Below are 20,432 nucleotides of genomic sequence, written 5' to 3' on the forward strand. Positions count from 1 at the left end.
AATGATTGTTTGCTATGTTATTTTCCCTTACAGCCGGTCCTTTTAGAGGTTGTGGAATAAATTAATAGTTTAATTATATTGTTATTTTATTGGTGATCATTGTGGCGGTACAAAGCAAAGTGTGGTAGCCACTTTATGTAAAGATTGACCTATTTACAGTATTAGACTGCCCTCGTGTGGCCTTAGTAAGTCATTACAGCCATGAAATCAAACTTGAATGCGATGAATGCACTGCAGTATAGCGAAGCAAAAAATCCTTAAGACGCAGGTGATATTTTTGTTTTGTGTGTACCATTCTAGTAATCCAGTCTGTTGGTTATACTAGTAATCTATTTGGAGTTTATCTGTTAGGATGTCAGAAACTGCTGCGTCATCTGGAGGTATGTCGCGTGCGAATTGCACGATCCTATTATTATTACGTGAGCAACTGATCTTAATGTTTTGCTAATTTATGAAAAAATATATTGTATTAATAATGTAATATTGTAAGTTTTACTACCTGCTAAGTTAGACGCCTGCATTTTACATTAAATGTTGCCCTTGAAAAAAATATTAATTTCAATTTAACATGAGCAAGTAGATTTTTTATATTATTTTTTTGGTTCTTGTATTAGCTCCAACTCTATTTTGTGAGTGATTCCGTAGCTTGTGATATGTTGAAAAATAATAATGAGTTATGTAACTTTTTACCGTGTTTTTTCTGCAGCCTGTGAAGCATCTCGGTCCACATCAGATGCTGAGCTGAGGATTGCTCTTCTAGGAAAGACAGGATCAGGAAGGAGCTCCTCAGGCAACACCATCCTGTGTAGGCCGGCCTTCAGTGTTGATGTCTCCTCGTGTTCCGTCACCACACGTTGCATGAAGGAGACAGGGACAGTAGACGGAAGGGCCATCTCTGTGATTGACACACCAGGGTTCTTCCACACACATCTGTCCACTCAGGAGGTCATTCAAGAAGTGGGACGGTGTGTAGTCCTGTCCTCTCATGGTCCCCATGTATTCTTGGTGACCCTTCAACCTGGCAGGTTCACCCAAGAAGAAAGAGATGTCCTGGAGTGGATCAAGGCGACATTTGGACCTGGGGTCACAAGGTTTACTTTGGTGTTATTCACGTGGGGAGACCAGTTGCGTGGAAAACGTGTTGAAGACCTTCTGGAGCAGAATGATGAGCTCTCTGCGTTTGTCAGCAGCTGCCATGGAGGCTTTCACGTGTTTGACAACAGCGAGCAGAATACGACCTCGTGCTCACAACAAGTGGAGCAACTCCTGAGAAAGATCGACAAGCTCGTGGACGGCAACGGAGGCTGTTGCTATAGCAACGACATGTTCAAGGAGGCCGAGAATGCCCTCCGAGACACCCGGGAGAAGATGCTGCAACAAAGACGACAAAGGTGGATGAATATTGAGGAGGACCAAACAGAGGGGCAAGAGTCGGAGGTAGAAAAGAGGAGGAGGAAGGAGGATGAGGAGGTCAGGCGGAGAGCAGAGAGGCTCTTCTGGTGCGAGCTGTTGACTGCGATTGGAACGGGTGCAGCAGAAGGAGCCGGGATTGTCGAGACAGACGGGGACAAAGGCAAAGCTCTCAAGAAGGTCAAGGTGGTGGAGAAGGCGGCGGCGGCTCTGGTCACCTCGCCGTTCTCCATTAGTTCAGCTGCAAAAGTGGTGGGAGGTGCTGTGAGAGAAGGTAGTAAGGTGCTCTACAAGCATCGCAAAACTTTTCTACGCTGAAGAATTCCAGATCAGGCTCGGGAACTAAAACACAAGGTCATGAAAGAAATTATTACGTAATATCAAAACATCACGAGGAGTTGACAGATCACAACAAAGGCCATGTTAATAAATGATGTGCAATTTAATTTAGGGAGAAAAACATTTAAATGGGATTGGATTGAATTTCCATTTATATTGTGTTTTTTTTGGCTTCATGCAAAAAAAAAAAAAATGGTTAGCCCTTTTACACCCTACTTAAAAAATACATTAACCTAAAAAAAGTAAAAGAGGAAAAATACAAAAATGTCACATCATTAGAAATAAAGGTAAAATATTAAAAAGGTAAAGAGGGAGTGTCTAAAAATCCCAAGGCACTTTGAGCTCCATCACTGAGTACATTTTTACATAAAATATAATATTGATGACTAAAAGATTTTAAAACAGTAACCATGTCAAACTACGAGCGCTCGTGTAGATTTTAGACAAACATTTCTTTGAGAGCCTGGTTTATATTCCAAAAACTGTAGTCTTTGCGGACTCAATTATTAAATAAAATCTATTCAAATAGTGTTGTAAAATTGCCCAAATTTGGGCTGTGTGTAAAAACATCATACATTTTCACTGTCATGTTTACATCCTACCTTATGTATACATACATATCAAGTAAGATAAGAAGTACCAGCCAGGTAGGAATTACATTTCAAGAAAAGCACTTGTTTGCTCGACGGAATGTCGTTTCATCTATCCCAGAGTTATGATGTATTTTTTTTTTTTTGTGGGGGGGGGTCCTCAGTGCTTCAACTGGTAACTAGACGGGCATTGGCAGGGTCATTTTCCCTCTCCCTCTTAGTACTGCAGAGAAAATTAAAAACAAAGATTTAATTAAAAAAAAAAGAAAGAGACCAATGATTTGGTCTAATTTCAAAATGCAAGCATTATTAGGTTTGTTATGCGAAGTATTTCACAGTGCATTTTTGTTTTCATCTCTGTGACTGCAAACTAGTTGAGCCTGTACTAGTTAGTGGCTGCTACAACCAGTTTTGCTACATTCTACTTAGGTGATCCATATTTTTACAATTTCAAAGCAGATGTATTTTTTTGTATTAAATAAAAGTTGCTATCATGCTGTAGGAAACAAATTAATGTAATTCCTCAGAAAGTTTTAGCTTACCTCTTGTGACATAAAGGTAGAAGAAGTCACAGTAGAAAATAGTCTGCACCACGCCAGCCACCACGGCGATATGATCGAAGAAGCCCTCGGTGTGGTAACGCCAAACCCAATTGCCGATGTAAAGGGCTCTGTACAGGCCGAGGAAGAACAAATAATGGGTGGTGATGGACTCAGCCTCGCCCGTCTTGGAGATCATGAAAAGCTGCGGCATTATGGCCACAGATTCCAAGAAGATCGAGAAGGTCCAAAGAACCTGGATAGAAAAAAAGATGACTCAGACTCAAAGGAATCTCACGATATACGACACAATAAAAGCTTGTTTACCTCCATGGGTGTGAAGGCGTAGTTCTCCAGTAAGGAAAGACCAATAACCGGCACCAACAGGAACTCCACGCGGAACGAGTCATTCTCAGTGTCGTAAGTGTTTCTGAAGCGCATGTAGATCATGTAGACGGTGGCGTAGGACAGCGCCAGAAACACCACCTTTTCGTTACAATAATGCCAAAAGAAATGATTAGGTTAGCTGCTAAGTAGTTCTTGCAATGGATTTTTTTTTTTTTTTGTTACCTTCATAACTGTGTTGTATGGAGAAATGAACATGGTGAATAAGTCGAGGTATCTGGTGGTGAAGACAAGCGCAAACAGCACCTGAGACTTCCCGGAGATACCTAAAAAAAAAAAAAATAAGAGTGGTTAAAGTATTGCACATGTTGTCATTAAAAAGGATGTTGATGATAAATCAAAAATGCAATGAAACCTTTCCAGGGAATTTCTAGAAACTATTAAATGCACATGAGCAACTGTTTAGTACTTTTGCACAATTTTGTATTCAATTACATAGTGGATAAAATTCACAAAAGGATATTTTGTTTAACTTCTGCTGCAGCCACTGAGACAATGAAAAGACAAATTCCACAGAGAGCATCCTGGTTGAGATCTAATGAGTACTGGATCATTTAAAATGTGCATTCCAAAAATTTGTTTTTAGGTTTATTGAGATATTTCAGCGGAAATGTTGTTATTAGTGTGGCCATTTAAAAACAGCAGCGTAATTAAAAGAGGAAGTAGAACACTTTTGCTACCTGCCACGTAGCTTCCATTCTTAGCCATATTATTAAAATACCCCAATTAAAATTTAAATCAGCGATATTGCACGATGTTCGTACATTTAATGTTAATATACGAACTCACTTTAAATCAAAGGCTGCACAATATAATAAAGCGCAAAAATGCAAGACACAAAAAAGTCCACCTACCTGCACATGATCTGGATTTATATATTTTGATTAAGAGGATGATGATGGCCAAAAGATGAGACAAATCACCAGCCAGACGAAACGCGTTCATTTTGTTGACGTTTCCTTTTCAGTGACACCTCGAATTAATTAAATAACTTTGGCGACCGGGCCGACAATCAAATGCAATTTGTAGGCGAGCTTGAAGGAAAAAAATGCTACAAAAGCATGCCAAACTCGCTGCTCGTTGTTACTGCAACCGGTTGTTTCATAAACAAAAACAAAACATACAAAGATTACAAATTGCTCCCACTAAAAGTTGTTGCAAGAGGAGGTGACGTGGCTGACAGTTCACGCAGGATTTACTCGTCATTCATATTAATTGCGTGGGTATAATAAAGCGCTTCCGGTCTGTATTTTCAAACTAAAAGTGTCGTCAATTTACCGTAAATCGATAGTTGGTCGTAATCAAATCCGTTATTATAATATCGTATGAAAATATTTTAGTTATATGTCTTTCCTTTTATAAATACCCATTTATTTTCAATCAAAATGACATTTTGTATAATTAAAAATCTAAAACCTAATTGATCAGAACTTGAACATGACGCAGTTATGTTCTTCCTCTCAGTAACTGATCCATAATAAAAATAAATTAATAACCAGTGGGCATGAAATGTACTTTAGACAGGACATACAGTGGACAAATCTGACGCCAGGACTAAGACATGGCAAGTAATCTGTCACCCAGGCCTGATTAACTTCTATTTATACATACAGAGTCAGGTCTCCCCCATCATCCTTCTCATCCATCTCATATTGTCGATATCGGCACAATGTGTTGATCTCCGAGCATCCTTGGAAATGCCTTTCCAGGTTCTCCTCTATCTTCATGTTTTGAGTTCACCACAATGTTGAAGCTATTTACAGTTCACATATCTCCTACCACCCACTTGTTCCTCCTTTTGAAATATGAAAATATCACTCCCACAGCCTCACTCAGAGGTGATGGTGTTAAAAAAAAAAAAAAACATTCCAATCAACTCTTGATGGGATTAAGTTGTGGTTGGAGTCAAGGAGGTTGAGGATTGTATATGTGCATCTGGAAATAAAATTGCAAAATATATTTATATGTATGGATGCACTCATAATAAATATATGTAATCCAACACTTGCACCTCCAAACCAATTTTTTTTTCTATTACCACATCAACCAAAGTATCACTCAAAATCCACCTATGATGTGCTCATTGTGGAATAATCACGAATATGAGTGAGTGAGTGGGAGCCCATTCCAGCGAAAGCACAAAGGCAGCAGAGAATTAAAGCTGCACATTTTAAAAGCAGACAGTTTCTGTGAAGGAGGTTATTTAATATTATTTGCTGTTTACAGACTTTATAGTGTATAAAAAATCACTCCTTTTCACATTGCTAGTAATGCATACTTGTGTTTTTACATCAACACATTTGGAGCCCCCCATCACCATTTTTAGTTCACATCATCATCATCATCCCTCTTCCTCCCCCCCTCCCATCACGTATATCGTCCATGCTGTGTCGAAGGTAGATTGACACAGCAGTTACGGGAGAGTGCTCAGTGGCAGGGTTACACAAGTCATAAAGGAGGACAATAAGGGATTAAAAAGAAAGAATGATGAAGAATTATTCAAGAGGAAGTCAGTGAATGAAAGTGAAAGAGAGGACGGAGGAATAGAAGCCTTGACAGCACTAGTGGGACTTTGAAAAGTCAGGGAATTTCAATTACGACAACAGTAGGGTGAGTATGTTTTTCATCATAGTCACACTTTTGAGATTGCAATTAAATCATTTATCTGTTAAATTCAGAAATATTTGTTTACACTTAAACCTGAAGTTGTAGTTTTGTATTATAATAAAAGAAAAGTGTCAGAAAACTGTCTTGAAAGGTCCTTGGGCAAGTATGATTTGGTCAATCTGGGGCGGTGACATCATAGGAAAGTAGTAAATAAAAATTATACAGAGTCTCATTTCTTTTTTTTTCTTCAAATATACAATATATATAAAATAAATCTATTACAGCGTGACTCAACGGCTAAGAAATAAGTAAAAATGCTAGTGTTGATTTTTTTTTTATAAAGCATTTATCATTTAATTATCAATATATGTACAGTCATCCTTATAGATGACTCCGGTAATTGAATTAAATGCATCGGAGATGACAAAGGATATGATGGAGGGTGGAATGATAACACATCAGGAAAAGGGCTGTGGCTAGCAGTCGCTAATTGCTGTGAGTCAATCCTATAATCATTTTTGATCATAAAATTCTAGAGTTGATCAAGGTAAAGTTTTTTTTTCCAGTGCGGTGTGATGGTGTAATCATTTATTGGGTCCACAATGCTCCTTGTGACAAGATAATCTTGTCTCAGATGTCTGTAAAACACGGCCAGGGTCAAACGAGGATTAAGTCTAAATCCACTTTTTTTTTTTTAATCGGCAATGATATAAGAATGGCGTGGAAAAAAATCAGATTAGAAAATCAACAAGTATCCCGGAAGTAACAAATATGATTGATGTCATTCTTCCTTTTTTTTTTTCGTAACTATTTGTCCTCATTGGCTTCTGTTCTTCTCCGGTGTTTTTCTTAAAGGCCCAAGTATTGCCTGCATGTTGGACGCCTGATCTGTGGGAGTCATCAGACTCTAACCTCCCACCCAAAAACCTCAAATGAGGGATTATTGTTGCCATGGGAACAAGTAGGTCCCACAAGGTGATGGAGGCAGTCTTCTGTGTAGGACTCCTAGAGTGGTTCTGTTTGGACGTAGATGAATCCAGACAAGAACGATGATGCCGTATGAGGCAGGCATCTATTCTATTGCCAAAGTAATTGGACACGGATACAGTGTGAGTCAGGAGCAGCTCAGGAATATTTAGAGCAAGCAGATCGTCACAAAGGTTAAGGCCATTCTGTACTGTCCTACACAGAGTTCTTCTCCTCATCCTGCAGCCACACAGCATGTTATGAGATTAATGGCACCTAATTTTCTGATCATGAAAAAATTTTCTATGTATGCGTGCCTCAATATCAGTTGACTCTATCTTTCTTTTTTTTTTTTTTTTTAATTTGGTTCCTGATTCAATTCCTGGCAAGAAAATTGATTATTCATATCGGTAAATAATCTTCTGGATTAAATTAAAATCAATGAATCCAGAGGGATTTTTAACGATTAAACAAAGTGTATCATATTTGATAAATAAAATAAAAAATAATTAAATTAAAATAAAAAAAATAATTAAATTAAAATAAATAAAAAATAATTAAATTAAAATAAATAAAAAATAGTAAACAGCTACTGGTATTGACAAAAGTGTTATGAACATTGGGGGACATGACACTTAAACTGTATCAAACAAAATAAGAATCCATTTGTGACTGTACATTGAAGTCAAATATTATTCATGTTGCCACTGTTATATTGAATCCCCAAAAAAGTAGTAGATGGCGTAAATGTCAAGTCTCTCACATCCTTCCACACCAAACTCATCCAAGCGTGCTTCTGTTGATTCAACTCCAAATGGACTATGACTCAGACACATCCATATAATCCCATAAACGGCCATGACAGTAATCCCCCCCATAAACTCAACTCACCTTCCCAAATTATAATCCACTTAATGTTCACCTATCTCCAAAATGCCAGTGACGTAGCAATAAAAGTTCCTACAAAAACAATCAGTCACAATTATAAAGGCAAATAAATTGTTCTCATTTTAAATCAAAATAACATTAATCTTGCCATCCTTTGCCTCGCAGGTACAGCATTGTATCAAATAACATAGAAGAGTGTGGAAAGATCTCCAGCTTGGATCTCAAGAACACTCACACTTCCTCCGACGTCCACTCACACTCGGCCTGTGACAAGAAAATAGACAGCGGGAGGAGGAGGAGGCGTTCGGAAGCCTCCGCTGCTGTCCCCCGTGCACGGGGACCACCAGGGATGAACAACTACAACGGGAAGGTTCTAACAAGAGGCTCCGGCCAAGCACGGAGTCGCTTTGTAAAAAAAAACGGACAATGTAACGTTGTCTTCACGAACATGGAGGAAAAGCGGCAGCGTTACCTGGCGGATATTTTCACCACCTGTGTGGACATCCGCTGGAGATACCTGATGTTTATATTCTGCACTAGTTTTTTGATCTCCTGGCTTTTCTTCGGCATCATTTTTTACAGCGTCTCCTTCTCCCATGGGGACTTTGAGGAGCATCTTATGGTGAAAGGGGAGGGGGTAGATGTGAATGGGTCGTATAGTACGCCTGGACAAACTCCAGCAGGTCAGACGAGAAGAATGCCTTGCATCCTTCACGTCCAGGGATTTGTCGGCGCTCTTTTGTTTTCCATGGAAACGCAGACCACCATCGGCTACGGTTGGCGCTGCGTCACCGAGGAATGTCCCTTGGCTGTCATAACGGTCGTCGTTCAATCCATCCTGGGTTGCATCATTGACTCCTTCATGATTGGCACCATCATGGCGAAAATGGCACGGCCAAAGAAAAGAAACCAAACGCTCGTGTTCTCCAAAAATGCTGTCATTGCTCTTCGTGATGGCAAGCTGTGCCTCATGTGGAGAGTGGGGAACTTGCGTAAGAGCCACATCGTGGAAGCTCACGTCCGAGCGCAGCTTATTCGTTCCTACGTCACGGCGGAAGGAGAATTCATCCCGATGGAGCAGATGGACCTCAACGTGGGTTACGATGAAGGCACGGACAGGTTGTTTCTGGTGTCCCCGCTGGTTATCGTCCACGAGATAGACAAAGACAGCCCCTTGTATACGATCAGCCGAGTGGATCTGGAGACTGATGATTTTGAAATTGTCGTGATCTTGGAAGGAATGGTGGAAGCCACAGCCATGACCACGCAGTTCCGTAGTTCTTATCTTTCCAAGGAGATCTTCTGGGGCCACAGGTTCGAGCCAGTCATTTATGAGGACCGCAACTGCTACAAGGTCGATTACGCACGCTTCGACTCCACGTACGAAGTGTCGTCGACACCAAACTCCAGCGCCAAAGAGCTGGACGAGACCGCGAGTCGGAATGTTTCTCCTATCTCGGCGTGTATGTCTTCAAAAAGTTTGATCCCTTGTTCGGTCAGTACCTTCTGCTACGAGAACGAGGTAGCGCTGAGCTGCGGGGAAGAAGAAGAAGACATCTTTGACTCCTGTCAGACTGTAGGGAAAGAAAGAGCAGAAGAGAGAAGGACTTCTGTGGACTTCCAGAACATTTTTAAAGACACAAGCACCGTGACATCTGGCAGTCACAATCTCATGTGCGTTCTGGACATGGACAATAATCAGATGGAGTTTGACATCCTCCAAAAAACCATTCCACTTGATCCAGTCACCTATAAGAACGAGCCAGACATTTGAAGAGCTCAGAGAAGATGCACAAAGAACTCATTCACTGCCAACCCAGTTAATATCTTTGACGTCTATAATCGTCAATGGTACTGAATGAGTTATACTGTTTAGCAGTTTAGCGAAATCAAATATATACACCAAAAGAGACTCCTGTGGTCATACTTTGGAATGATGTCAGCCATGATGTAAAGTCATTGTAACAAAAGGGATGAAGTCAAATTAATATGTACAATGTAATGTTTCTTCAAGAAGTATTTTGTTGTTGTCGCTGTAACACGTTCCTGCTTTGTACATGTTCCAATCGCACATAAAATAAGATTACTAACAAAGCACTTAAAAAAAAAAAGATGTTTTCATTTCATGTCGTAAATAAATCTTTCAATTGTCCTTGCTGTTGCTTTCTTTGCCACTAGATGTCAGTGCAGTTATTTAAAGTACAGAGCCCCATTAAAACTAATTATTAAAAGGTGCTTTGAAAGAAAACAACCAATATTTACTTAATGAGTGTGTTTATACGAGTTTATTTTTTTTTGTTCATTTTAAGGGTTCTACCAAATATTTTTCTACGACTGATCATGTGACAGTTGATTGATACTGTGACTGCTGAGATGAATTGTGATGTGATAAAGTGCATTTAAATGATGTTGGATGAGGATTGTGCTAAATACTTTCACTTTTGTAGAACAGAACCAAAAGCAGGTCATGATTGAGACGTCAGACAGAAAAAAGAGAAAGATCACACAACTGCTTTTTCGCCAACGGCTGCAGTTCGATTTTGTCTTGTGACCCGCACACAAAAATTTTAAAGCTGGAGGCCCAACATGAGCTCAACAGAGTTGCAGCAGTATTAAATATTGAGCACGTTGGAAATAAATAGCAGCTGTGGAAAAGTTTAAGAAGAGGAAGAATGGAAAAAAAAGAGGGACCAGAAGATGTCCACTTATGGAGGGAATGAGAGAGCAAGAGAGAGGTCATATGATAGAGACGGTTTGACCCTGGAGGAAATTTTTTATTTTTTTTCCAAATCATACCAAATCAGATGTTTTGAAACCAGTCACTACTTCCTATGACTGCATTTTTTTTTCTCCATCAGAATCCTAACGAAACCATCAACCTGTTTTGTCTCCACCACGCTACGTGTCAAAGCGATGAGGTTCCCATGCACCAGCGCCAAATTGGACATTTGAGTCTCATGAGTAGAGGAAGTGCATATCTGCCGGTGTCAAACATGAAAGGCGAGAACAAGGGAGGAAGGGGCCAGTTGCGCAGGAACAGGCCTGGAGGCTATCAGCTTTTCATTAACGGGTCACTGAGTGAATGAGAGTCATGGGTGGAATGGTTAAATAGGAGAAGCCGGACCGGGTCACGTCGATGGTTATTGGGGTGATCCGGGGGAGGGGGGGGGTTCCATATTGTGTATTGTCCTTGAAGGGAGCAACAGTGAGTCTTTGTGCCAGACATTTGTAAGTATGCTAATTATGGGATATTTGTCTTCTATAACTGTTTTGGGGGATTTGCACTCCTCTAACATTCAAACTTGTTTTATTTTATTTTTTTGCAAAACATGTCATGTGAATAAGTCACACTGCATCCAAATTGCAACTAAATTCACTTTTATTTGTTTTAAATCAAACCCGTTCCGATGTTATCTTTTAACTTGTGTGTCCAATTTGGATGTAAACACCCCTAGAATTAAAACACTTTTGTCGTATATTCATGTTTTGGTATGAAATAAAAAAATAAGGAAAGAATTGGCGCTACTGTTTTATATTTTCAAGCTTGTCGTTTGCTTTTTTCTTCCACTTTACTTGTCTTGATTGAAAATCTTGATCTGTCTGGTTTCGAAATCAGCTGCTTTGCCATCCTTCCATGCTTTAATTATTTTGCTTTAATTCTGATGATAAATCCAACCAGAGGGGAATTCACAACCTCGGTCACAGTCAATGTCGGCATTGTGCTGAGATTTAGGGAAAGAAAACACCACAGAAAATACTTCTTCTGTCCATCTGTCCATCCATCCACTATACATTGCCTATTTCTTCCATTTTCAGGAAACCCAACAACAACAAAAACATCCGAAGCCATTCAAATTGCATTGCCACAGAGCGGAAGCCATTTTCAGCACTTAGATCAGTCAATCATTTGTAAAGAAGAAAAAAAACAGACCCATGTGGGCACTGAGTGAAGATCTATAAAAAAAAAAAAATTAAAAAATTACCAAATTTGGATACAAGACGTTTCCGCCTGATGCTCGCATTTGTCACTGATGTTTGTTTCAGAACTGCTAATAATGGACTGATTGTGTTCAAATTGTTCACTTTTGAAATATCCATGTTTATTTGTTTGTAAACAAATATGGAGACCTAATAAAATATTTTTTTCATATTGTTTAAAAGTGGGTCAGACAATTTTAGAGGTTTATTTACAATTCCAAGTAAAAGATTTGGGATTAGGACCAGGATAACAAAATTCTTCACAATATTTATACGAGCATATGTGTGTGTGTCAGCCTGAAGAAGCAGCTGGGGACCCTGCATTTGAACTCTGGCTCACATGGGCAAAGCGAGGCAAGGCCGCAGGGTGAGAAGGCTCTGGGAGAGGGGGAAGAGTCACCCGACAAATTCACCATCTCCTTCTCCTCTTTCATGTCCCTCTCTCAGTATCCAACAACAAACTCTTTCATTCAGGCATCTTTGCAGCCAGCCACCCGCAGACCCTCGAGGTCCCCACCCATTCACGCTGGTTAATTCAATGATCCGTGAAAAACTCATGATTAGAAAGTGACCTTTTTTTTTTTTCTTACAGATTCTTTTCCATATCTTATGCCAAAGATGCATCTTTTGACTTCCTCTTCTGGATCAAATATTTAACTTAACAAATCAAAACATGGTATTTAATTATTAGTGTCGTTCAGGTCAATAGCAAACATTTGTTTCAAAGAACCTTTTGTCACAGTTTCTGAAAATGGAACATTTTTTGCAAGACACATCATGCCTTGCCTGTCCAAAATGCAGAAACATCCCCAACAAAGCATCCCATTGTTTGCAGCCAAATTCTTGCACAACATTTTCAGAATTTTCTTGCTAATGACTCAAATTTACTCTCCGCTTGATTCACAATATTCAATCACATCATCCTACAGAGATGCCATCCACTCCATGTTTAATGCATATGAATGGAGATGTAAAAGATATGAGCAAATTCAAAATGGCGGCCGAAAGCATATGAGTGGAGATGTAAAAGATAATAAGCCTTTGCACATTCAAAATGGCGGACGAATGCAATCCTGATCACCCTCTAAAAAATTTAATTAAATTACACATCGGAGCGCAACACGTAGCCCGTAACGATCACGTCAGTAGCCCCGCAGCCGTGTTCTGAAAATAAGCGTTCGTTTAAAGATTATTTAGGCCGCAATTCGAATTTAACTAGGGGCAACGCAAATCACTTTTACACACTTTAATACGGCGTGAAGAAGAACATCAGTGAAGCGCCATGGAGGCATTCAGGGAGCTTTAAGAGCTTCGGGTTGCATTTTGGCGAGAGACTGTGGCCCAAATGGAATCATGTACTGTACAACAAAGCCTTTGTTGGAAATAAATACTTAATAATGGACTGTGCATATTTTGTTATTCCTTTGACGTACTTCTACTAGATGTGACATCAGTCAATATCTCTCCATCCATCCCTCCCTCCAAAGGCCAGACTCTAACCTTACTTCTGAACTGCGAGGCGGACGTGCTAACCCGCCCGTATCGTGGATTTAAATGCATGAAATGTTTTGTGTTATAACGACGAGGCTAGGAAACGTTGCACAATGTGTCTCTTTGGTGTGTGTTTGTGTCTTTTTTGATTGGGAGCTGGACAGCACGCGTTTTAAGCAAACAGTCTCGCCATGTGAATAAAGGAGGAAGGAGAAGATGGGGACATTTGGTTGCAAACACTGGCGCTGTTCTTTCCGAACAAAGACTCCCGCTGTACCCGGCATGCGACACTCTTTGCCCCAAACTAAAACGGTCACACTGTTTTTGTCTTGGTTTGTTGGATACAGGAACGTTAAACCTTGATCTTTAAGTGAATTGATTTTCTTTTTTAAAGTGTAAAAATGTAATTATTGCATTTATATTGGCTTTCTGGTCAGATTTTTTTTAATTTATGCTTCAAAATTTTTCTTGCATGCATTGAGAAATATATTCTCAAAAATTATTATTTTTTTACATATTTATCAGTGGTGCACATTTATATATACATATATTTATATATGTGGCCTTTAGTAGTACTGATTAAAAATGTGTCCCCCCCCCTCCCCTCCAGCATTTAAATTGTCCATCCCTGATGTAAACAATAAACACACGTGAGCAAATTCCTGAACTCTACAATACGTAACGTGCATTGTCCATTTTACGCACGAGTCGAATTTATTTCAAGAATTTTACCTCAATTGAAGAGAGAGGGGGGGGGAAGTTTCAACCAATCATATGGCAGTTCTATCCCAGCAAGTTGCTGTTACTTTAAGACCTATCCGCCCTTGTTTTATTCTACTATTTTTTTCCTGTCTGGCCTCATACAAGGCGCCGTTTAAGACGGGTCGCAGTCACACAGAGCTTGCATTCATAGCCTGGCACAGCGAGCGAACGAGCGAGGGGGCTGGGGAAGCCTGCAGTGTCACTGTGGTGGAAAGGAACTGGAGGATTCTCCTGCACAAGCCACTGGCAACTTTTTCTCAGTACTGAAGTAAGACGTTCTCTATATTGCTGATATCTCAATCTATCTTTTGGCAATTTGATAAAAAAGACACATCTCTGAATTTGATCAGGTCACACTTGCTAACATTTGGATGATTACAATTCTAATGTCAAACTTTATGCCTGCCTGACAATTTTAAAAATCATTTAAGAGGTTCGGTTATTATTTTTATTTTATTTTTTTGCCCTAGAGCAAAAACTTTTATTTAATGTAAGGCTGCTGATGTCAGAGATGTGATGAAGTAAAAAAAGTGGCAGCACTTTTTGGTTGAATTGGATTTGTTTTTAGAGTTTTGATTGTTTCTTTGGGATTTGAATGTGTTTTGATAAAGTTGTTACTTGTTGATACTGATAGTATGATTGATCAAAGGTGAGCTTGTCTAATTGGAGAAGTGACAAATTATGGGCAAACTATCGGCAAATTTCCAGAATTCAGATTTATGTAATTTACTGTGTGCACTGGAAAAAAAGTAAATAAAGTACAAGAGTGCTTTGGAAACTGTTATATTCTCATGTTTCATTATAAATAGCATAAATATGGTTTAGTAATATCAATTCAGATGGGCACAAAACCTATTTGGAATTTTGGGCCAATGTTTAATTTATTTATTAGTTTTTTTTTTAGATTATTTTTACACTTTGCAAGCAACAACCATTTGAGGGGCTCGGGTAGAATAGGTCAAGCAAATAAGCTATCTGCAAAAGATATCCTCAAGGAGACCTTATCTGAAAAAAATCATTTTTATTTTTTGGGGGAAAAAGTTAATTGAATATTTTGGTGGTCTTCCAATGTCATGTTAAATTGACAACTTCTTTTATAATGCCACCGGATGTGGGCTGGAATTCAATATTTACTGCAATTCACCTTGGCAAACAAACCATTGCTGATTCTCGGCCCATTAGCTGATGTGGGTGTCAAATCGAGACAGGGTGTTGACTTGACGGACAAAACAAGGCCACATTTTGCTACCTCGAATAAACGCGGTCCTGTGCAACAAGCACTCTGTGTCAAATCACACCATGAGGTTTATATTTCCACAACCAGGCCATGTTTATCCAAGAAGTGCAACGTAAATCCCAGGTCTGTGCAATTGCCGCCTCAAATCATTCCAACACTTTCTCTCCTGGGAGCTTAGATTAACTGCCAAATATTTAACGGGCAGTCGTTTATTTTGGCGGGGCGGGTAATGCCCGCAGACGGAAACCAACGTGGGGCAATCTTTCAATTAAAAAATGAATTGTTGAACTGTCAACAAAAAGTTGTGCCGTTTCAGGTCCGCCGTTGGAATTCCATCGCCTGAGTCGCCGAGGAGAGAGACACGAGAACGTCATCGGATACGTGGGCGAGTTTGGTGCTGATTGCTGTTTTTTAGCAGGTAAAACTGGGGTCTAAGGTGCGCGCTGAGCCGCCTATGATACCAACCACACGGATGGAAAGAACTTTGATGTTCAACCCTCATAGAGTTTTACAACGGAGGCTGAGAGTAGAGACAGATTGGCAGTTTATATTATAATTCAACAAAGGTCAGAAGTGAAGATCCGACACACCAACATCAGTGCATAAGAGTAGGGACCAAACAGTAGGCAGCCAACAGTTTTAGGGAAAGAAAAAAAAAAAGAGTCAAGCAAGCATCTTCATGAAGATGTCCAGAGAGGAGCAGAGCTTGTCAGATGTCGAGCTCAGCCCCGGCAGGTCGGACGACAGCCGCTCCAGATCACCCGGTCATTCGTCCGGCGCCGGTGGGGATGAGTCGCCCCTCCACAGGCAGCAGCTGCTAGCGGTTCTGGATGACGGCACGAGGGGACACCCCCTGGGTAAATCCGACGATGAGGATGAGCGATTCCCGGCGGGGATCCGGAAGGCGGTCAGTCAGGTGCTCAACTGCTACGACTGGACGTTGGTGCCCATGCCCGTGCGGGTGAACAATGGCAACAAGAGCAAGCCGCACGTCAAGAGACCCATGAACGCCTTCATGGTGTGGGCGCAGGCGGCTCGGAGGAAACTGGCAGACCAACACCCCCATCTGCATAACGCCGAGCTCAGCAAGACCCTGGGGAAGCTTTGGAGGTGAGATGGTGTCGTCGTCACTGCTCAGGTTGTTGTAGGTTGACGTGGCCTTCGATCGAAAGCATCGTCGACATCTGTTCGTTTTCACCCAAGGCTTCTCAATGAGAGCGATAAGCGACCGTTCATCGAGGAAGCGGAGAGGTTGAGAAAGCAGCACAAGAAAGACTACCCCGACTACAAATATCAGCCTCGACGCCGCAAGAACGGAAAGACTGGTTCCGGATCAGGGAGTGACGCAGAAGGCCATATGGAGGGTGAGATCAAGCATAGACAATCCATCTACAAGGGTCTTCATCTGGATGTGGTCTACACAGGGGGGGCTGGGTCCCCTCTGGCAGATGGGCATCCCCCCCATGCTGCAGGTGGGCTGCCGGCTCCCTTGACCCACCTCACGAGTATGCCCTTGATATTATTAGCGGTTCAGATGAATATCTTCTTGTAACGTGGCTTTGTGACTTCACAAAGTTTTAACGTGGTCTGTCCTGTGTGTTCAGGTCACAGCCACAGTCCTCCTACACCACCAACCACACCCAAGACAGAACTTCAGTCTGGGAGGGCAGGGGATGGAAAGAGGGAGGCTTTGGGAAATGGGGTTCCCCGCGGCCCAATGGGAGCGGAGGGTAGTTCAGGTGCCGCAGGGTCCGGAAAGCCTAACATCGACTTTGGCAATGTGGACATCGGTGAGATAAGCAGCGACGTGATGGCCACCATGGAGCCTTTTGATGTCAATGAGTTTGACCAGTACCTTCCCCCCAATGGCCATCCAGGAATCAGGCAGAGTGCTGGTTCAGGAGCAGCGACGCCCGTAACCACGGCGTCTCAATACACCTACGGGATCTCCTCCGCTCTGGCGGCGGCCAGTGGACACTCCGCCACCTGGCAGCCGCAACAACATCACGGCTCCCCTCTGAGCTCAGACCCGTCCAAGACCCAGATCAAGAGCGAGGCCTTTTCAGAGGCGGCCGCAGCCGGTTCCCACGTCACCTACACCTCTCTAAGCCTCCCTCACTATAGCACTGCCTTCCCCTCGCTGGCAGCCAGGGCTCAGTTTGCCGAGTACGCCGACCAGCAGGCCTCGGGGTCGTACTACGCTCACTCTGGCCAGGCGCCGAGCTTATACTCGGCCTTTTCTTACATGGGGCCCACCCAAAGGCCCCTGTACACTACGATCAGCGACCCATCCGGTGCGTCACAGTCACACAGCCCCACGCACTGGGAGCAGCCCGTCTACACTACACTGTCGCGACCATGACAGATAACCAAACCAGAGGGCGCCGGTGCCGGCCCGGCCCCCACGCCCGACCTGACGAGCTGCAGCGGTGAATGCGGTCTGGGCGGAGGGGAGTGGGCTGGCACCGGGGGAGCCGGCTGGGGAGACAGGAGGGGAGAAGCCCCATACTGTTCTCGCCCGGTTGCGGAAATGCAGTCGGAGGCGAAGGCTGAGTTTGGAACGTGGTGCTTTGACCATTTGATGCAATGAGGTTTGAAATATCAAAATGTCGAGCGATCACGAACGGTGGCTTTCTGCGTAGATGTGAGCGAGTAGAATCACGGCTCACCCCGAGAAAGAACGTATTAAACCCTGAGCAATCATTCAATGTATTTTTTTGTTTTATTGAGGAGAGTTCAAGATTTTTGCTGGTCCGTTCACATCTCAGGCATAATTGAAATATATCGCAATGTGTCTTGATTCAGCAAAACAATATGCTAACACTGATTTTTTATAGGCACATTTGTTCCTGTTTATATCACTCTGTTTCTTTATATGTATTTTTTAAAAATGAATCTGCATATGGGAGGAGAGGAGTTGCCGTGTAGTATCATATGTCAACATTTCCACACATGAGAAAATTGTAAAATCACCAAAGTTTTGAAACCAAAATGTAACAAGGAAACTGACATCATCAAGGTATCGCCCAATAAGATACCTAAATATCGTAAAATATGATCTTGCAAATTGGTACGTAAAAGATCATGTCAAATTTGTATTTAATTTCAGTCGTGTAAAAAAAACAAAAAATATTTATACTTTTCTCATCAATATATCATTTGTTTCAACATTATATGTATTTATACTCTTGTGCCTTTATTATTGCCACTTAAAGTCTGTTCCACTGTGAATTGTCACATGATTGTGCATGAGTTCCGATCAACGGCAATTTTGACGAAACATTGTCTCATGCGGAGATCGGCTTTCACAAAGATGTATTTTCATAACATTTAATATCTTACCATGCCTTATCTTTCATTCTTGCTTTTTATTCATGAAATTCAAATGTAACACATTATATTTTGTCACAATTTCCATTATTATTCCTTATTATGTTATTCATCTCAAATGTACTTTTATCTTCACTTGTCCTCCATTTAAAAAGCTGGAAAACATAAAATGACATATATCATTTTAAAATCACTTTTATTTTAATCCAATTGCATGCAGCTCTTCTTTAAATGTAATGTACATCATCATAATTTTGCATTTTTTTTCCTGTCTTATTGACTTTTGCTGTTACTTGATGTTTCTTCCAGTTGTGTGTGACAATTGCACACCAACAACAGAAGCTTAAACATGCGAGAATTATTATTTGCACTCTTAAAATAAAACTTTGCTTTACAAAAAGCTTGTCGTTATTTTTTTCCCCTTCAATTGAACACACCCAAGGCTCCAGATAGAATATATATATATATATTTAAAATGCCAAGCGAAGGCCAATGATGGATCTAAATGATGGATAATCTTTTTAATTAATCACTTTATCAGCCTCATTACACAACATTTACTTTTTTTTTGTGAATTTTTGTGTGAGTAGCAGCTTGACTCCTAATTCCCAGTATTTAATCGGCTGGGTAAAAACAAAGCAGGCTATTGAAGGGGAACTGGTGGGGGGGGGGGGGCATAGCTGCAAGGCCAGTTGCTTCACCAGGATACAAAGAGACTCTCATACTGCCCCAGCATAGACCCCTTTTACCAGACCCCACTTGTGCCGTCCTCATCTACAGCATTTGCACCCCCATTAAAAAAATGCAAGCACCCTAATGGGATTAAAAGCATTCCCAAATAAACCAGGGATTTAAAGTGGCAGGATAATTTGTGGCTTCTATATAAGACTATATTATAAGTTATGGTGCTACTTATCACATTTAGTGGAAGCTCTTTTCTATTTTCCTTCCGCCTGAAGTTAGTTTTGGAAATCACAAGACATCCTTTTGAGCTATCTATTCTTGCATCAGTAAAATGATGATCAATAAATTGTTGTCAGAGAGAACAAGTTGCAATGCCTGGAGTTAAAAAGAAATCTCAGTTGCTTTAAATGCATAGGGGATTTTGTTCTTGTTTATTTATGTGGTTGCAAAAAAAAGCCCAACCTGGTGACACTTAGATGAAAAACAAACTATTTTGAGCCAAGTGTAAGAACGGGCATTCAGGATAGAGAAGTTAAAAAATATTTATAACTGGTTGCTGGACAAAGGGACAGATTGGAACATTTTATAAAAGAAGCCAATCCAGTTTTCACCAGATACAAATACTTTTTTAAATGCCTCACAACTCCACCTTTGTCGATCAAAAGAGTAGAAAACATATTTTAAAAGCACAACGACAAGACATCAAAAAGAAAAAGGCACAGTGCTACGACTTGTTCTAAAATCACTGTCCCACAAGGAAAGAAACGCATGACCACTGAATGAGCAAATGGAAAGAAGACTAATGACAAATGTGGCTCGGCAGCTAATGGCGTGCAGTTTAGAGATTAAAAGATATTAGCAAGATCCTCAGCTGCGGGCGACCTGATGGTGTCCTTACTGTGGTTGGTGCAGCTGATTGTCACATGGCCATGAAAGCAGCCCACAGTTCCCCTTCAGGCACCTTCTCTTATCAAAAGACTTACATATGAAATCATCACAAGCAGCATTGTGGAAATCATTGCAAATAAGATCAGAGCAAAAATTCCCCATTGGTGTCATTTGATCGCTAATTTTCTTTTGAATTGTACTGACACAAATAGTTACAGTGGATGTTTTCAACAGGGGTGTGTAGACTTTTCATCCAAAACAAAGCAACATACACTGACCTAGTTACTACTGACAACTTATTTTTCCCCCAAACAATAG

The 20,432-nt window shown here is 40.9% G+C and overlaps 4 protein-coding genes across 9 annotated transcripts; 3 read left to right on the forward strand and 1 right to left on the reverse strand.

Moving 5' to 3' along the window:
* The first annotated feature begins 82 nt into the window (after positions 1-82).
* LOC125984151 (GTPase IMAP family member 7) lies at positions 83-2,151 on the forward strand. Its single transcript, XM_049746101.2, has 2 exons — positions 83-380; positions 707-2,151. The coding sequence occupies exons 1-2, from the start codon at positions 353-355 to the stop codon at positions 1,726-1,728; spliced, it is 1,050 nt and encodes a 349-aa protein (XP_049602058.1). The 5' UTR covers positions 83-352; the 3' UTR covers positions 1,729-2,151.
* On the reverse strand, positions 1,834-4,504 carry kdelr3 (KDEL endoplasmic reticulum protein retention receptor 3). Its single transcript, XM_049746132.2, has 5 exons — positions 4,138-4,504; positions 3,449-3,549; positions 3,206-3,364; positions 2,882-3,134; positions 1,834-2,562 (listed from the first exon to the last, which is right to left on the reverse strand). Exons 1-5 carry the CDS (start codon positions 4,226-4,228, stop codon positions 2,519-2,521), a joined length of 648 nt encoding a protein of 215 aa, XP_049602089.1. The 5' UTR covers positions 4,229-4,504; the 3' UTR covers positions 1,834-2,518.
* A 1,159-nt stretch (positions 4,505-5,663) lies between these two features.
* kcnj4 (potassium inwardly rectifying channel subfamily J member 4) lies at positions 5,664-9,896 on the forward strand. 3 transcript variants are annotated; one of them, XM_049746053.2, is made up of 3 exons: positions 5,664-5,893; positions 6,746-6,851; positions 7,910-9,896. In XM_049746053.2, exons 2-3 carry the CDS (start codon positions 6,823-6,825, stop codon positions 9,516-9,518), a joined length of 1,638 nt encoding a protein of 545 aa, XP_049602010.1. In that variant the 5' UTR covers positions 5,664-5,893; positions 6,746-6,822; the 3' UTR covers positions 9,519-9,896. The 3 variants fall into 3 exon arrangements, with proteins under 3 accessions (XP_049602010.1, XP_068509571.1, XP_049602011.1); XM_068653470.1 differs by having other exon boundaries at positions 5,664-6,851; XM_049746054.2 differs by lacking the exon at positions 6,746-6,851.
* A 4,165-nt stretch (positions 9,897-14,061) lies between these two features.
* On the forward strand, positions 14,062-18,942 carry LOC125984131 (transcription factor Sox-10). Of its 4 annotated transcripts, XM_049746062.2 has the most exons (5): positions 14,062-14,243; positions 15,529-16,322; positions 16,416-16,717; positions 16,817-17,002; positions 17,090-18,942. In XM_049746062.2, the coding sequence occupies exons 2-5, from the start codon at positions 15,892-15,894 to the stop codon at positions 17,572-17,574; spliced, it is 1,404 nt and encodes a 467-aa protein (XP_049602019.1). In that variant the 5' UTR covers positions 14,062-14,243; positions 15,529-15,891; the 3' UTR covers positions 17,575-18,942. The 4 variants fall into 4 exon arrangements, with proteins under 4 accessions (XP_049602019.1, XP_049602016.1, XP_049602017.1 ...); XM_049746059.2 differs by having other exon boundaries at positions 14,063-14,243; positions 16,817-18,942; XM_049746060.2 differs by having other exon boundaries at positions 14,063-14,243; positions 16,416-16,684; positions 16,817-18,942.
* Positions 18,943-20,432: the final 1,490 nt, after the last annotated feature.

This window comes from Syngnathus scovelli, chromosome 16 (genome assembly GCF_024217435.2).
Source record: "Syngnathus scovelli strain Florida chromosome 16, RoL_Ssco_1.2, whole genome shotgun sequence".
Classification (NCBI taxonomy): domain Eukaryota; kingdom Metazoa; phylum Chordata; class Actinopteri; order Syngnathiformes; family Syngnathidae; genus Syngnathus; species Syngnathus scovelli.